This window comes from Cyclopterus lumpus, chromosome 7 (assembly GCF_009769545.1).
Source record: "Cyclopterus lumpus isolate fCycLum1 chromosome 7, fCycLum1.pri, whole genome shotgun sequence".
Taxonomy (NCBI): domain Eukaryota; kingdom Metazoa; phylum Chordata; class Actinopteri; order Perciformes; family Cyclopteridae; genus Cyclopterus; species Cyclopterus lumpus.
Genome location: NC_046972.1, coordinates 4,440,968 through 4,458,863, shown reverse-complemented (window position 1 = coordinate 4,458,863; position 17,896 = coordinate 4,440,968). Strand labels below are relative to the sequence as shown.

The following is a 17,896-nucleotide window of genomic DNA, read 5'->3' as shown; positions in this document are numbered from 1 at the left end:
TAAACTATGATGTTCATAGATTCGCAATATTTGAACAGATCATTAAAATGTTATATTAAACTTGAATTGGATTATTGTTCATGAGGACCTCTGCTATGTCCATGTCTATTTTCATGATATTTTACTGCACAGATAGAATAAAATTAAAGGAAAAGACAGCTCAAATTAAACTATAATATCCCAATATTTGAACTGTTATAAAAACAGATCCTTAAAAGGTTATATTAAACTTGAGTGTCTCTGCTATGTAGCTACAGTATGAATGTTTTCATATTTATAGTATGTAGCAGGGGTCCTTATGAACAAGAATCATATACCGTTAGGTTTTTATATTGTGACCGAGTTGATTACTTCGCTGAACATGTCAGTGCGAGTGTGTCCTTCCGACAGGCGAGACACTTTTTATGTCATGTCGTCAATACAATTCTGGAGAAGCAGAAGCAAAAGGAGCATGACCAATATGAGAAGATTATTTGAGGTCTGACTGGAAACAGCCGTCAGTAACATTGTAATGATGTCGGTGTGTATGTTTTCATATTCATAGTATGGACAGGGGAACATTCACGTAGTGTATTTATTACACGTGCTGCAATTGTGCCGCTGTACTTTTTTGTTTTTTAGATTAGAGCAAAAGGTGATGCTGACTTGACTACCAGCTTCTCCATCTCCTGTTATTTAGTGTGTCACAGTTGTTATACATGCTATTAATAAACAGAATGACATGTCATCATTGTAAACATGACGTAATGTTGCTCCTATTCATAGATTTAAGAATAAATGCCATACAGAAACGGACATCTTTTAAAAAGAGACTGCTCCAGAAGTCTAGGGCCCAATACCAATGTCCTCCCCCCTAAGCCCCCAAACCCTCAGGGACTGACTGACATCACCTGGTAAATGGTTGAGTGGGCTTGAAATGGTGTAAATATGAATGGGACAGCACTTTGCTGCAAGATATCACATGACCATGACAACATAAAACAATATTGTGTACAATTGTGGGTTTTAATTTTATACTTTTTATTCACTGATTTGAACATCTTTCTGGCTCTTTCCTCAGATGAGATGTCGTTTCAAAAAATCTAAAAAAATAGATGTGTGTATGTATAATTTCTGTTTGCATTCCTCTGATTTCATGTGTTTTTATGTTCCATCTTTAATCCTTAATGTGGGCTGAACACCCACATGCCGTCCTCTTTGTTTACCTTCTTTTTTTTTAACGTCTCCATTCTTCTATTGGTAACTGCATGTTTAACACATTGCAAGGAATTGTGGGTAATTCCCTTAGGCAAAGTCGGCATCTAATGCTGACTTACAGTAAGGATTCATAAAGGGCTCAGAATGTCTGCCAGAGAGCCCTCAAACACTCAAGGATGTGACAGTGGGACAGCCCTAAACCCTCAGACTTGGTGGGAGCGCGACTCAAAGTCCGTAAAGGTGGAGATTGGGATTTGGGCCTAGGGGTCCCCATCAGTCCCCACGGAAAAGATCAAAAAGTTTGAATTTCATTGATTTCTCTCCTGTTTATGAAAAAAAACATTTCCGCAAGAGATTTCAAAGATCCTTCATTTATTTGTATTTGTTTAATCTCTGTGAAAATGTGTATTTGCAGGGAAATTACATGTTTTGTTTTCATTCATGCACGTTTGACGTTGTGATACTCACTTTAGCCACAAGAGGCTGAAGTGCATCACTCTCCCAAGTGCTAAAAAGTAGCATTTTCTTCAAGCACTCCAAATACAAGGTACATATATATATATATATATATACTCTGTGTGTGCGCAAGTTATGTACGTCAAATCACACCTGAAAGAAAACACTTGTCACCGGCTAAAAACCTCCCAACCTGTTGTTTCAGAGTGAAAACAAATAAAAGGAAGGGCCAAACATGAACCTGTTCTCAAGTCATCAACAGAGGAGAAAACGATGCAAGTCGGTGGTCGAAAAAGTCAAAACAACCACTTTGGCACAGCGGAGTGCCAAAACGTCTTGTTTTATACATACCATGCCTGGTTTTTTTATGAAAATGTCCATCTGCTACAAACACCTCCTGGTTGTGTCCATCGTTCACCCTACATTAGTACGGCTCTTGACTGCACACAAAAAATGGTTTCAAAAAGAAAAAGGTGTACAAGACCAAGGAGTCCGGTTTCCACTGAAAAGCATTTTTCTGAAATGTGGCACCGTGCCCAGAGTCATCTGGTTCATGAAGTGCACTGAATAGCGATGGCGTTCTGACTGAAATACTGCCACCAAGAAAACGATGCAGAAAGCCAACATAAATATCCCCCCCCCCCCCCCCCCCCCCCCCCACAATAAAAACACAAGACCACATGAGTTCTTTATACATCAACCATAAAATGGATTTATTTCACCAGAGGTCCAAACTTATTTCTGTGTCGCCCCAGGATGCATAGAAGATGTCAGTGTCGTCGCAGGAATTCAACTTCCACTTCTACAAACCAGTGTTTACAATCTAAATGTTCCTTTTGCTCAACCATTGGTTTGACTAAAGCCGCGTGTAACCGCTTGTCATGTCACATAATATCAAAATGCTAACTGGGACAATCCTACGGTCTGTAAAGACTGCGGGGGGCGGGGGGGTTAAAAAAAAAAAATTCCATCTTCATTTAAACAAAGGGACAGGTGTGGCGATGGAGCGGAAGGAAGGAGCGTAAGGCTACTGGTATAGGTTGGACACCCCCTCCCCCCGTGTGTTGTTACACTATTACACATCCTCCTCCAGATAGAATATGTGGAGAGATGGAAATGTGCACAAAAGCACATTAGCAACGTGTACTTTTACCTTGTTGAGACTAGTATTCCCTATGTGGCTCTGGTTTGTGCCATTGAGACGGACAGTCTGCCGCTGCGTGGCTCTGCTGAGGGCCCAGCACGTGGTGGTAAACACAGCTGAAGGGGTCAAATTAAGGTTAATAGAAGAGGGAAAGTGGGGAGCTTGTTTTAAAAAAAAAAAAGAGAGAGAAAGCGCGCCGGGTTTAGTGAACTGGGGAGCAGAATGTTATGTTTCACTTTAGAAAAAAAAAAAAGAAAAAAAAAAATTCAAAATTAGAAGTCCAAACATAAGTCTGTGTTTTCTCCTCCCTCAGAAGGGGCAGCAGGTTTCACAGGGCTGCAGTTACTCAGCCACACCACCAGGGGGGGGGAGGAGGGGAGGGGTTGGTCTTCCTTCCCCACCCACCTCAATTTAGCCTCTGGACAATGACGGCGTTGAGGAGGTTGGCCTGCTCCAGCGTCTGGCTCTCGTCCATCAGCTCCTTGTTGGGGAAGGTGGTCATGAGAACAAACTCTCTGGCGGCCATCGTGGGCCGGGCCCCCACCACGAACTGGCGCACGTCAGACACTCTGGGGGGCACACAACAAAATAGGAAATGGGGGTTGACTTTTGGAGTCAGGAAATTATTCACTTTTTTAAATATGAATATATGTTATTGTGCCGCATTGTTTTTCCTCCTGTGACGTAAATCCAGCGCACCCCTTCTCCTTCTCAGCGGTGCACTTTCGAGCCACAGCTTTTACTTCCCCCCCCCCCCGGGTCTTTACCATCCACATCTCTACAACCCATGTGTTTATGAACATCTCTTGAGTTTGCTCTCAAAATAAGTGAGAAACTCTTTTCAAAATGCACAATGGTTCCAAGGTCCGGGAGCGAGTTATATAATCGTGATCTCTACAGAGACCAAAATAACTATTACTATTTTTTTGCCATCATCACAAAGTGAAGGTCACACTGAATCTACTACATACTCGTCTTGACTTTAAAGTTTGAAGTACTGCAACTGAGGGTCAAACCACGATAACTGACTTCCTGTTTTAGAACTGTAACATACACACGTTTCCCTTTCACCGCTTCATTTCATGTTCTATTTCTCTGCATTTGCAATCAACTTTTTCTACTTTTATTTTGAACAGTTTCAGCACTTTGGGTTCAATAACTGGGAAACACATGTCGTTTGTACAGAAACAGAGACAACAGTGACGGTCTAATCCAGGTTGTGTATGCTCTACTTCGCGTTGAGAAGAGCTTTAAAATCGGTCACCTGTGGGTGTAGTTGAACCTCTGGACCAGCCTGCCGCCGTCGGCCAGTCGGATCTGAATGTTGGTGACGGGCTGGGAGGAGTCGAGGGTCACGAAGGAGCTCGCTTGGGACTCGTTGTCCAGCTGGTCCTGCTGAGAGTTGGTCGCCGCTGAAATCAACTCTGGAGTGGCACTAGGAGGAGGAGGAGGATGAGAATTCACTCCGTCTTGACACTTCGCCTCAGTATAGTACGACCACGGGTTGACAAGTAAGCGAAGGTTTGGGTTGAGCAAAAAAAAAAGTGCTTTTTTGGGGGGTTATTTCAGGAGTTGGTGCTTCTACAGTTTTTATGAAATGTTCACAAGGCAATCTCTCAAATCCTAAACGTTTTATTTGTATATTCACATTCGACAGGATGTTACAGCACTTTAAAGAACAAGAGGCGAGCTGGGACTGATTTTGTTTGCAATTACTATTAATATCAAGATACGTTTTTCTAACTGAGGGAAACTAAGAAACAGCCCCGTTTGTGACAAAATGAAAATGTGATAAGAGGACGAGTTTAATACGATTTATTTAGCTTCAGACTTTAAGTTGTAAAACATTTACACAACATATCTGTTTATGATATGTATACACATTTCTTTCGGTTTACTTTACATTATTTAAATAACACTCGGTAATCTTGTTTTAAAAAATTACTATGTAAATCCATCCTCTGTAAATTTCTCACTTAATTCTTCAGTTTATCTGGAAAGGAAATAACCATAGAACTGTCAGATATGCGTCTACTGTACACTGACAACATGATTTTGAACATATTACTGACCCGGAGCAGCAGAAGATAATCAATTCAATGAGGTTAATTTCCTTTTGCTGTGATTTAAATGCGTTCCAACAGTGTGACAGGATTAATTTAATCAGAAACAAAGCAAATACCCAGTCTGAAGATGATGTTCTTTGATCGGACACTCATTGATCTCACCTTCCCAACTTCTGTCCTTCGCCACCGAAGGCCTTGAACGCCATCCGGGGTTTGGAGAAGTCCTCGTCCCTGTGGTCCTCCATGTCTAGGTTGACCTGGCCCCCTCGAGACCGCTGCCTCAGCTCCAGAGGAATCTCCCTGCAGGGTGAACATGGGGGATTTCAATGCCAGTACACATATTTAGCAGGGTTGTGGTTGAGGGGGAGGGAGGGTTACTTTAAAAATCTATTCCTATGCACTTACTAACTAACGGAGATACAGTTCATCTTTTCTTTTGTTTGTATCTGAATTACGCAACGCCGTTCCATGTATTGCGTTTCTCCCCAAGCCTGGTATTTACATATAAACATCTGCATCTATAATACATCGATATATAACATGAGATAAGTTAACATTATTCATTAACATATTCTCACCCCCTTCTGATTGCCTCAAGGAAGTTGGAATTTCCAGGATCGCTGTAGATTCTGAGCTCACCGTTATCCAGACTGAAACCTGTCTTCCACAGCTTCAGCACCACGTGCACCTAAAACACACACACACACACACGATTTCCCCTGCAATTAAAGATGGTAAAAACTGAATGCATTTATTATGTATTAATGTGTGCTCGCTGTGCACTGGGGGCTGCACCGATACTTCATCTGGCTTCCAGGAAGTAGCCACAGCGTCACACTTGCTCATCACGTTACCAGCTTCAAGGAGAATACAAGTACTGTTAGTAAGATAACAGGAAATTAAACTTCCACTCGATAGCAGCTAATCTTCTGGCCTTAAAAAGGTGTGCAAGGCTTATTACTACCTGATGTATGGATACATTAAGGAGGTCCAGACCCAGAACACAGCGAGGAAACACAACACCCAAATAGGATGTAGTCACACATTATTAGACAATATAAAGAACAACATGACACTTGTGGCTTCCTGAACTATCACAATGTTTCATTAAAAAACATTCATGTGTGTGTCTTGTATCAATGATGAGACAAAAAAATCTAAAAGATCTGTACTCACATCCTGTTGGCTTTTGGCGCCGTGCCTCTCGCCAGCCACATAGGCCGACTCCTCCTCGGGAGCAGCGCCTAGCCGGTAGCCTCCACCAATGAAGGCCTTAGCGGTGACGAGAAGACATGGAAGACAAATTATAAAACACAAAAAGAAGCTGAGGAAATGGCCGATCCAGCCGTTTGAACAAAAACAAACGCGGATAAAGTGTCGCCTCACTCTGGCTTTGCTGGGCTCCCCTGGGCCTCTCCCGGGCCGGTCCAGTGGCACAGCCCCGTGTTCCCTCGCCCCCTTGAACAAATCCTCCACCACTTCGTTGGAGCTCTTCTTCTTGGGAGGCCCGACGATCTGCTGCCCACTGCGCTCTGATCCCCCCGCGAAAAACCTGGCAGGGTGGGAATTGAGATGGTGAGGAAGTCTTCCGCAATTACAACAGAAAAAGAAAAAAAGTGCAAACCATAAACCGAGAAAAGACGTGTCATCAACGTGAGTTCTCACGAAAATGTCACAACAGCAGTCCTATTCTGGATTTGTGTTCATACATTTCTGGCAGATTTTACCAGAGGTCACAGACTCAACATCAGGAGTCGGTGTACAGATACCGTTTAGATGAACCACCAAGTAGTTCGCCACATTAGGTTTGCAATCGCTGGGAGTGACAAATATTTTCACTCCATCACGTAGGCTACGTGGGGGGGCGACATCCCCTCTCACATGTAACTATGTAGCTATGAGGAGATTATGTGGGTCATCTTGGACTGCTTGTGTCATCTCCAACCATTTTATGATGCTGGTAGAAATTATTGTTATAGAATAGAAAACGAGGGAAGGTGGTGGGGGAAAAAAAAAGTCTTAGAAAATCTTCTACTTTCAACAAACCCCATTTTAGAGAGCCATCCCCACTAACAACCCTCTGCTGGGACCTATTACACTGAATGAAACAGCGTTGACACAAAGTGCACAGAGTGGTCTCGTATATATGAAAAGGAAACAAGGCCGAGCTTCCCACGATCACTCTGAGTCACAAAGTGAATGAAGGATGGCGACAGAGACTGTGGGGAATGTAATTAACGCACATGACGTACCATCCATCCAGTATCCAAATAGTGATTGTGACTCACAAATCAAATATACCTGCAGCATGAGTCCTTTTAACCCCCTGCGTCGACCATGAACCCAGAACCCACAAGCTTCAATCATAATACTGACTTACAGAACACTGCATGCAATAGACCACCTTATCTTCCGCTCTCTGCCTCAAACACACAGAAATAGCCGTGCTCATATTTCAAAAGTAAAACTTTGAGAAAAGTTATAGGTGTAATTATTTCCACAATTTGATTTCCCCCATACTTTTAGTGATAACGTCATAAATATGACGAAAGACATTCGAAGCTTCATCAAAGCTTTCAACATAAAAAGAAAAAAAAGCCCCTACTGCTCGCAGGAGGAGAGATAAAAACCCATATAAATATTACCTCAATACCACTCACATGTCAGGTGGAAACAAGTAAATATTAAAGCCGTCGGGCACTGCAAAACGAAACTGTGGGAAATGTAAATAATGCATGAAACTATAATTGACTCTAGATAACACATGTACTATTCTTCACTTCAGCTCACCTACTGATTGCAATGAAAAACAGAAGGACATTAGCAACCCAACACATTCTCCTTAACAACCACTGCGCTGCCCCAACAGCAGAATCTGTCGACGCTGCAGAAAAGCACGGCCGACCGGCTCACAGTGAATGAAGCAGAGACCAGAAATAGTTTGGTGCATTCTGGAACCAGCCCTGCGTGGTGTCACTGTTCGAACATACAAACATCGTGAGGATGAACAGCGCAGACAGAACATGTCTGAGCTGGGGGAGGATGAGAAAGACCTCCAAGGGCCACCGGTACAACAGCACAATCAACCGGGCAGTGACTTGTCGTTAAATAGAAGCATGACACTCAATCCCGACCTGTCACCCCCATAGTCCTTATACCCTGAACACCTGGTAAACGATGAGTGTGAGAGGCTGTGAGGGCTTGAAATGGCGTAAATACCGATATCATGTGACTATGACAACGTAAAAAAATATTGTGTACAATTGTGGGCATTTATTTTATACTTTTTACTCCTTGATATGAACGTCTTCCAGGATCTTTTCCTCACAATATGAGAGGTCATTTCAAATAACCTTTTGACTTGTTTTGGTTAAAACAGCTTCATTCACAAAATAAAACATTTGATGAATAAATAAATAAATATCCTCTTAATTTCAAGCGTTTCTATGTTCCATCTTTAATCCTTAATGCTGTGTAAATATAGCATGCCGGGCACCAATGTGCCGTCCTTTGTTTACATCTACATGCTTCCACTGGCAAACGCGTGTTTAATTGCAATAAATTGTGGGTAATTTCCATAAGTCAGCATCGAATGCTGACTTATGGAAAGAGTTCATAAAGGGCTCAGAATGTCTGCAAGAGAGCCCTCAAACACTTAACCATTGGACAGAACTAAACAAAGTTTGTGAGTGTGGAGATTTCTCACACACACGCGGAATTTAACTCACCTTTGGCCTTCCTCCTCGTCACTCTCCTCCTCTGCCTCATGCATCATATCTCTGAAGGAGGTCACTCTGGGCTGAGCGCTGATGATATAAAAAGAAAAGACAAATGTTTGCGGGTTACCAAACTAAATACATGCGCAATGACTCTACTGGACATTACACAGCCGCTGTATGTGTGCCAATAACCTTATATCGGACTGAAGAATGGCAGTAATAACTAAATAATAATAAAAAGCAGCGGCAGGCTGTAAACGTCACCTTGGCCCAGCAGACCGGGACACCGATGTGCTCAACTCAGGCTGAGGAAGAGTCACTATGTCGTCATCAGCTCCATCCTCGAAGAACTGGCAAGTGCAAAGCTGGGAGGAGGCGAAAACATCAATGTCACGTGTTACTGATGACCCTTTGACAACATCCTAGAGTAGATAGCTCAACTTCATGTGTAGGCATTGAGTCTTTTCGTATGAAAGCCCTCTTTGCACCAAAGTATCCGGGCCGATAGGTTAATAGCCTCTGTCTCTGCTGTCACCGCGCTGGTTGAGTCAGAACACTATCAATCAGTTTCACCTTCATATTTATATCTGACTCAAAGTCTGTGTGCCTTCACCCTCATCAACACGGTCACGTGCCACAGCGCGGAGCAGCTCCAGAAGGTAACCAGTGTAATTACAACGTTACGTCGGTGCAGGCTAACGCTAGCTAGCACTGGACTCAATGCACACACTGCAGACTCGCGCTAGCCGAAAACTTGATGGCAACCCGCTGCGTAACGAAACACCATCAAAGGGGCCTTTGGGTGCTCGTGGCCGCGCCCGCCACAGAACTGTACGACACCCTTGTCGTTGGGTGACAAAGCGCTCGGGCCATTGTCAAAGCGTGACTTGCACAAATTGCCGGCAACACAGGCTAATGTTAGCCGGGAAGCTATTCGTCTGACACATGCCGTGTCGCCGCTGTTTCCTTCCGCGTCTCCCCGTCGCGCGGTCCGCCGCGTCCCGCCGGGGAGACGGCGGAAGAGACGTACCTGCAAATTCCAGCCGGCGGACTCCAGGAAAAAACCGGGCCCTCTCCTCGTCCACGTCGGTAACGGCGACGAACTCCCTCACAGACTCCTCTTGGCTCGCCATTTTGATTTGCTCCTCCAGCGACTCGTCCTCCTCCACCAGGGGAAACAAGCAGCTGATGAGGGTTCCTGTCTGGCTCAGTACCAACGGACCGTAACGACGCACTTCTTTGGAGTGAAATAAGAGGCCAACTTCCAGATTAAGAAGAGTATGTTTTGTTCAGATTATTCGGGGCCATATTTAGCCTAATGATCTCAATGTCCTACGGTCAGTTTCCTTTTTGATAGTCACACTTTCACACGGGTTGTTCCGCGCTGTGACGCTAACATGTTCTGACCAGTAGGTGGCAGTGTACCCACAGGTTAAAACAACACGACCAGGATGTCTGGGGCTCTACGAGACTGTGTTTGGGATTTTATTTATAAACAAGGGACGGTCAAGGGTCAATAATGTGTGGCTTTTTATTCGTGTCCTGTTGAGCTTGTATTGTGGATTGTAAAGGATGCTGTGAATCCACTTGATCAAAAATATAATAACTTTTTTTAGAGTTGTATCATCTACTGTTGTTTCTGTCTAATTTGTCTAGGTAGTTTTTTCTTTGAGTCTTTAATCTGAGCCTCTCCCCATCTCATGAAAACGAGATGTCTCTGTGTGAAAACCCAAAGCTTTGAATACAGCAATCAGATCTTAATCTGCATCTTATCACACTTCTCAGCTCCCATCTCGAGTTGGTCTTCTTGTGCAAGACTACGTATACCGTGAAACAGATGCTGATTGAAGTGCGCGTACACCTCACCCCTGACAGACCAGTAAACACGTACCTTCCATGGGAGAGAGTACTCCCATGGGAGGCACCTTTGTACCCCGCTAAGGTGTCTGATGGTGGACAGGTCGGATGGCACAAAGCAATAAATCCTAGACAGATTGGGAGTATTTTAAATGTTTGGGGGGGCGCGCTGTTTTTTTCCCATACGTTTGCTGTTGGTTATTTGATCTTCAAGGCTAATTAGCAAAGTGAGAAAAAAAACAGGTTGCCACCTCACCTCATGAAGTGCAACCTCCCCCTCAATCTCTTATCAGATGCGCACAAAAAAACGAGATAAAAACAGAAAAAATACAGTGCGTTGCGCTGAGCAGGTCATATCTGGTTTTTCCTTTTGGTGTTTTCAGCTTCAGGGTCCGCATGATGAGGCAACAGCACCCAGATACGTGGCAACAGGGTGAAAGATACAAAGAAGACAATGGCTACAAGAGAAACACGCCTCACGCCGATTTATTGACACGTTAGGAGCAAGAAGAGGTGTGTACACAAGATAAATTGAGACAGAAACAAGACAAATACAGCACAAGAAGCAACGGTGACACACACATAAATAAATATGTATTATTGTGCAGCATCTGTGTACCTGAAGCTTGTCACACGCCAGTACACTGTCAGTGAAGAGAAAGGACACAACTGTCCCAGGAAGTCAGACCTAACCCAGGAAACAGCATTAAATGTTTCCTCAGGAAAACCCTGAAGGCATGTGTGTGTTGAGGTATATGCACAACATGTTCTTCATCTTCCCACAAGGCTGGAGTTGTTGTAGTGTCATGTTACCACCAGTGTATAGTTACATGTCAAAAGAACATTACACGGTCATTAAAAGACAAAGTGATTGAAAATGAACCTGACGCAAAAGAGAGTCAAGGTGTACGAATGTGATGGAATATATTTGCTGGTTGGGGCTGACGAGCACGGGCTTTTGCACCCTCACTGTTTGAGGCCTGTTCTCCTTAATACATCCGTGTTTATAGCTGAGTCACGTTTCTGTCTGGCTGCTGATTGGTCGTCTAAATGTGCTGTAGTATTGGCAGCACTTCACTTGTTGTTTCTACTTTGACGTTTGCATCGACATCACACAAACGGGACACAACGTGATAGTTAGAATGCAGTAGTGTCTTCAAACCTGTATTCTCTCTACTGACCAGCAGGGGGCGACTCCTCCGGTTACAAAAATAAGTCTGATTGTATAGAAGTCCATGAGAAAAAAAAAATCTACTTCTCTCTTGATCTCAGTAAACATGAGTTGATGGTCTCAATCAGCATCAAGTCTTCCTCAATACAGCATGATGTTTCATTTAGTAAGTGACGGTCCATTTAGCGTCAAACAGACCATAAAAGTGGAGTATGCTTTAGGGAGGGCTGTGATTGACAGGTCGCACACCTAACGCATGATCTCCCCACAGATCAAATAATAACCGTTGTTCCCAAAATTGAAAAAAAGAAAATTCCTCTGAATATGTAAGGCTGTGTATACAAAGAGTACAATGCAGTTTAATAACTCAGTGTTTTCAAATGTATTAACAGGAGAGCACATCCTGTTTGAGTATTTTAGACTATCCAACTCCTTGCACTTTGCCATTAAAATAAAAAACACACTTCTGTTAAAAGAGACCTCACGCAGCTGAGCACGGGGACTTAACCTTGAGCAACCTGCACGAGGTCAATGACAGTCAGAGGGTCGGGAAAGTCGGCTGAAATGACTGCTCATGAAAGTGTAGCCGTTGGTGAAGGTTGATTAGGACAAGCATCCGTGAACCCCTCAGACCCCTAGAGCATCCCCCCTCCCTCTAAATCACATTCACACAAGTGCAATTATCTTGCTCTTCATTCCTCCCTCGGGCAGTGTTGTCATGTCGTAAAAAGAGGAACACAGCCTTGTTTATGACTCCTGACGGTTAGCCAGTGAAGGTCTGGTCTCAACCCAACCCTCGGTTTCAGAAAAGCACCTAACCTTTTGACCGAAGGACACGTTGCAATAATACTTTATGGAAAGCAAAGGGGAAGCGAGGGCGTGTGGGAGCCCCGTTAAAAATATGGCACGTTTATCTCCTGCTTCTAAAAAATAAATGTGTAGATTTTTTTTCTTTCTGATCCGAGCGTGCCTCACTACAACTGCTGATTGATACTGACTCGTGATGCTGGCCTTTACGTATGGTAGAACAACATGTGATCCCAATAGTCTTCTTAAAAAATAGATTAGATGACCACAGAATGTATCGCCGACAGGCTGTTATGATCTTTTTGTTATATGTTGTCACGAGGGGCCGAGGGGACTTTAAGACCCCTGTGGCTACGATACTCCTTCTGCGTGTATCAATGTCATCACCATTAGCGCTTCAGTCCGTTGAAAGCACTTGCGCTTTCAAAAATCCCGCATCGGTATTTCCTTTGGGAGAACCTTTGAGGCCACCAGACAAACACCAGGTGAAGTCAACTCCAACAATGGCTGCCCCGAGGGTCACTGTCAACGTGGGGCTTTGTCCCCAGCCATCAAAACCCAGACCATAATTACAAACTGTCAGAACTGTTTCTTAGGACATAATACCACTTACGTCACTCTGTATTGGGTTAAACATGCGGAAAGTAATTTAGTACAAATGATCTGGAAAAAGGTGGTTCGCCCTCCATAAAGACGCTCCGATATCTGCAGGAAGAAAAGTGCGGCCATCGAATGGGGTCTCGAAAGCAGATTGGAAACCGGACGGAAGAACCAAATAGCTGCTGATTGTGATACCGACTTAAGAGGCACTTTACAGTCACAAATGTTGCTTATCTTTGGCTTTTTTTGAAGAAGTTCATTTTTCTTTTTCTAATCAACAAAGACTGCTATATTTAATGTATTGAACACCATAAGTAATATACAAGTGAAATATATGGTTTTGTACATGAGAAAATTCAAATTGCACAGATGGTGCCCAAATGTCCATTTTGCCTAATTAATCTGTACTAAAACCTCTCTAACTTTGTTCTGCTTTACTTTTTCAAAGTCAAACTTTGCAGAGAGACTGGTCCCATATTGTACTATGATCTCTGTGGTTTTTGACATTTGCTCTGCATCCTTCCAAGAGATAATCATCCGGAAAGTGCTTTTCTTTTCTAGGCGAATCTTTTGCTGTCTTTCATCTTTATTTACTCTTAACCAGTAACAAATACACTAATATTTACACATCTGAACAAAAGCACACATTATAACACCAACATTATTTAAATAGCCTTTGTGGTTTCTGAGATACACCTTTTTTTAGTTTGGGTATGTCATTTCGAGCAGAAACCTAAAAAATAGGTTGGTTTTCAAAAGGTTAAGTTCCAAGAAACCAAGATGGCGACGGCCAAAATGCATAATTTGAGGCTTCAAAACCTTTGCCCACAAACCAATGGGTGATCTCATGGTGACAATGTCCACTTCTTTTATACAGTGTGTGGTGCAGGCTCAATAAACTTTTGGATCTGTACAGTTCATTCCTGTCGCCTTTGGATTTCAAATTTCTTTGAATTTCAAATTTCTTTGAATTTAAACTTGTGATTAAAACCCATCAATGCTTCTGCATTCTGAGTGGAGGCTGTGCAGAGTGGGGAAGAGAGACAGTCTGGTTTCAACAGGAAGAAGGAAAGAGGAAGCCGCTTATCATCTCTGTTGCCATTATACTGTTAAACTAGCCCATTACTTGTGCCTGCATCTCAATAGGAGCTTCTCTGCACGTGCACATACTCAAAACACTGTATGCCTGCCTCTCTCTCTCTTTCTCCCTCTCTCTCTCTCAAAGCCAAAGCCAGCTCCATTTCCATCTCCATGGCAGCAGACAATCATCTGCTACAGTTGGTAGAACCGGGTCTGTGGGGACCAGCCAGGAGCCACTGACCTACATATGACACAAGTGTGCCCAGCGTAAATCACCTCGTATTAATTGTAGTCTGCATATTGTTGTAGATCATGGAGTATATAGATCATCATATGGCCGCAGAGAGGTTACAGGCACTCCAAGGCTGTGAAGGGGGGGGGGGGGATCTAATCCATTCTGTTATTGCTCCAGCAGGCGGCCGTAAATTTGGACACGGCCCTCTCCTCTCCCCACTGCCACAGAGAGAGATTTACTACGCCCAGTGCGCCGGCCCCCACTCCTTTGTGTATCCCCTTCCTTTATTTTCTCACTTTTGCCCCTTCCTTTCTCCTCTTTTCCTGACTACATTTCCTCCGAGCATGCTCTCCCTTCCACGTCCCCGTGGTACCGGGGGTCACTCCGTCCCAATAAGGGAGGGACGCACACCGAGACAGCAGCGAGCACGTTTTAATTATACCCTCAAAGATTTACAGCTGACAGACCAGCAGCAAAATGAAGGCAGTGAATGATGTAAAGAAAAATCAATGTAGTTTATTAAATAGAAAATATACAGAATTAGCGGTCTTTCAAGTCTAAATTCAGGTATAGATATACAGTTGATCAATTACTCTATGTAATTTGTGTTTAATTGACTTTTTTGTCAAGGGGGCCAGAGCAGATGTGTCATTTGGTTAATTTACCTCTTGAATCCAGAATGTTTTAATCTATTTGGCTCATGTGCATTAAAAGGGTTTAATCAGCTGGTGAAACCTGACACATAATAGAACAAACCCAACATTGGAGACAATGTGTTTTAATGTGGTTGTTTAGTTTTTTATAAGTAAGCAACACAAGGTGTGAACATATGGATTTCACATAAAGACAGATGACAAAATTCTGCAATATCTTTTTGGTCGCCTGAAAACGTCTCAGTGTTCGGCCGTGCTTTGCTCCATCATTCTCGAGTCACCTCTAGCTGCAAGATGCCGATGGCCAAAAAACAAAATGGTGACTTATATACAGTCTATGCCTATACCTTATTGGACAGAATGAAGCAAACAGAAACCACAAGACTGACCCCAGACCAGCTCCCACCCCGCCGACCAGCTCTGGACAGGTTGGCCTCTGAAGGACGAGAAGGATGTTTTTTTATAGTATGTCTGGACAACTAAAACAGAATATAAAGTATATTCTACTACTATAGTGTGTTAATTAGTAAAGCTTTAGAGGCGCTGGTAGGCGGACTTTGTTACATTTGGACTAAACCTGGCCAGCTGTTTCAACCTGTTTCTGGTCTTTGTGCTAAGCTAAGCTAACGGCCTGTTGGCCGCAGCTTCATATCTCACAAATAAGTGTATTTAGTAAAACGTCAAATTGTCAAAACCTTTAGTTGTATTTGCTGGACGGAAAGAAGAAAACAATAACATCTTGGAATGTACAGAGAGGAAATTAAATGTGGGAGACATAAAAGTGCAAAATGAGAACGCTAGCTTGCTCGCCGCTTTTGTGCAGGCGATTACCGTCAATAACCGCCAAGAGGGAACATAGTAAATACGGTAAGGGCCACATGTGTCCATTGTCCATGGCACCTAATTACGCTCAATGCATCCACACTGGATTCAATGAGCCTGTGTTATCAGCAGTGCAATAAAGCCCCCGGGCGTCTGTTAATGGCTACTAAACCTAAATCAGGATCAGATAAAATACAGACATTAAACAACCCAGGCTCCTTGTGTGTGTTTTATTACCACACCAGAGCATCCAGACAACCTCCAAGGCCCTTATTCAAACCCTTTAAATGTCTAACACACACACACACACACAGACACAGACGCACACACACACACACACAGACACAGACGCACACACACACACACACGAGACACAGACGCACACACACACACACACAGACACACACACACACACACGTATGGGGTAATACCACATGACATTCCACTAGATGCCCTCCCAGACAATCCCCTCTTCTGCAGCATTCCAGTGTTTTCATTGGCGGCGATGGAGGGGTCACCGTGGCAACTGCATGCTCAGCTGGATGCGGGACCTCATCTGGCTGCGTACAGGCGTCTGCGCCATGCCTGCGAGGAAACTGCCCCAGATCTCAGTTGACATTTGGCAGCCTTTAGTGTCTGAGTTAGTGTACAGTTTGTGGTGGGGGGAGGGGCCGCTGACTCTGGTCGAGGGTGAATATGAATATATTCATTTGTATCATGACTAGAACATTTGGATGGGTCTTGGGGAAAAGCCTTTGGTACATGTTCTCGTACCGTTTCTGTGTGCTTATGGATATGTTGTTCGTTGTTCATTGATTTGCCTCATCCAAAGTAAGACTTAACACCACAACGCAGATGCTCTCTAGCGTCCTCCTTTCATCATCATTCAAGATTCTCTTTTATTTTTTCACGTCTTTTCATCTTCCTTTCTGGTTCAGTCATCTCGCTTTAAAAAGGCTTAGCTTGTCACCGTCTACCGCATGTGCTTATGTAAGACACCGACATCGCATTGTCGCAGTAAAAAAAGACGGAGAGCAAGGGGAGAGAAAGACGGAGAGAAAAGGAGACACAAAGCAAAGAGTTGGAAAGACTGAGAGCGATTAACAGGATTATACAGATGCATGACGGTTACTCAAGCCTCACAAATCACTGTCCTCGCTGATAAATAAAAGTCTAATGACGGAATAAATTAATACCTGCGCAGCTGCAGGACAGCCGTCTGCAGTGGATAACTGTGTTTAACAAAACTCTCCCATCAACATCTCTTTGTAGATGCACACACATGTAATTCAGTCACATTGTCTTACAGATTCAGAACGCTTTGTCGAAGGTCGACACATTTATGCAGTTTTTGCTTCGGTTCAATGTGCAGCGTCAGCCAAACCTGCGACTTTAACACGACAGGAAACACGCTTCCCCGTGAAACGTGAATGAGAATGTCGTTCAGTTGCATGGGCACGTCATTTTGTAGGAGACAGAGAGTTGGATTTCTTTTAGCGTCAAAATAAAAAAAATATTGTAACACAGATGTAAACCGTGCTTTCTTTTCCTCCTTTTCTGCTGCTCGTCATCCATCTTGTCCGAGTTGGTAAAAGCGATCCAGCTTTTTAATTCATATCTTCCAGTTTCAAGTGACGTCGTGGCTTGCTTCGCTCGTCTTTAAGCCGGAACAGCAGGAAGAAGACCTGACGTGGTCTCCACGAGACACCGCGGAAGCACTAAGCTGTGATCTGACCGTGAGCACCTTATGTGAACCCACAGCTGGGAGCCTTACGGGCCATTCTGGTGGAGCGTTTTGTGAGCAAGACAAAGAGGCACTGTCGGAGAATACACGGCATTCATCGCGACGTGACAGTTCAGCCTCGGGGCTTCGTCAGATGACCATAGGACATCGGTAAGGTCAGAGGGCCGACCTCTGTCCCCGAGTCATTTAACACACTCGTCACACACACACAGACGCAGTTTCAAACACGTGGTTAACGCTCAGGCAAAAGTTGGTTGTTGTTGAGGAAAAATATCATGGTTTAGGTTCAAATAACTACATTTGTTACATAAATTACTCAAAGTAAAGTGAGGACTTGTTTGACCC

General features: G+C 43.6%; 1 protein-coding gene across 1 annotated transcript; it reads right to left on the bottom strand.

Moving 5' to 3' along the window:
• Positions 1-2,338: 2,338 nt before the first annotated feature.
• nsfl1c (NSFL1 (p97) cofactor (p47)) lies at positions 2,339-9,949 on the bottom strand. Its single transcript, XM_034537538.1, is given in 10 exon segments — positions 2,339-3,366; positions 4,062-4,232; positions 5,026-5,163; positions 5,442-5,551; positions 6,040-6,135; positions 6,250-6,415; positions 8,592-8,669; positions 8,847-8,947; positions 9,613-9,645; positions 9,647-9,949. Coding segments are annotated over 10 exon segments (1,125 nt in total). The 5' UTR covers positions 9,716-9,949; the 3' UTR covers positions 2,339-3,203.
• Between the last annotated feature and the right edge of the window lie 7,947 nt (positions 9,950-17,896).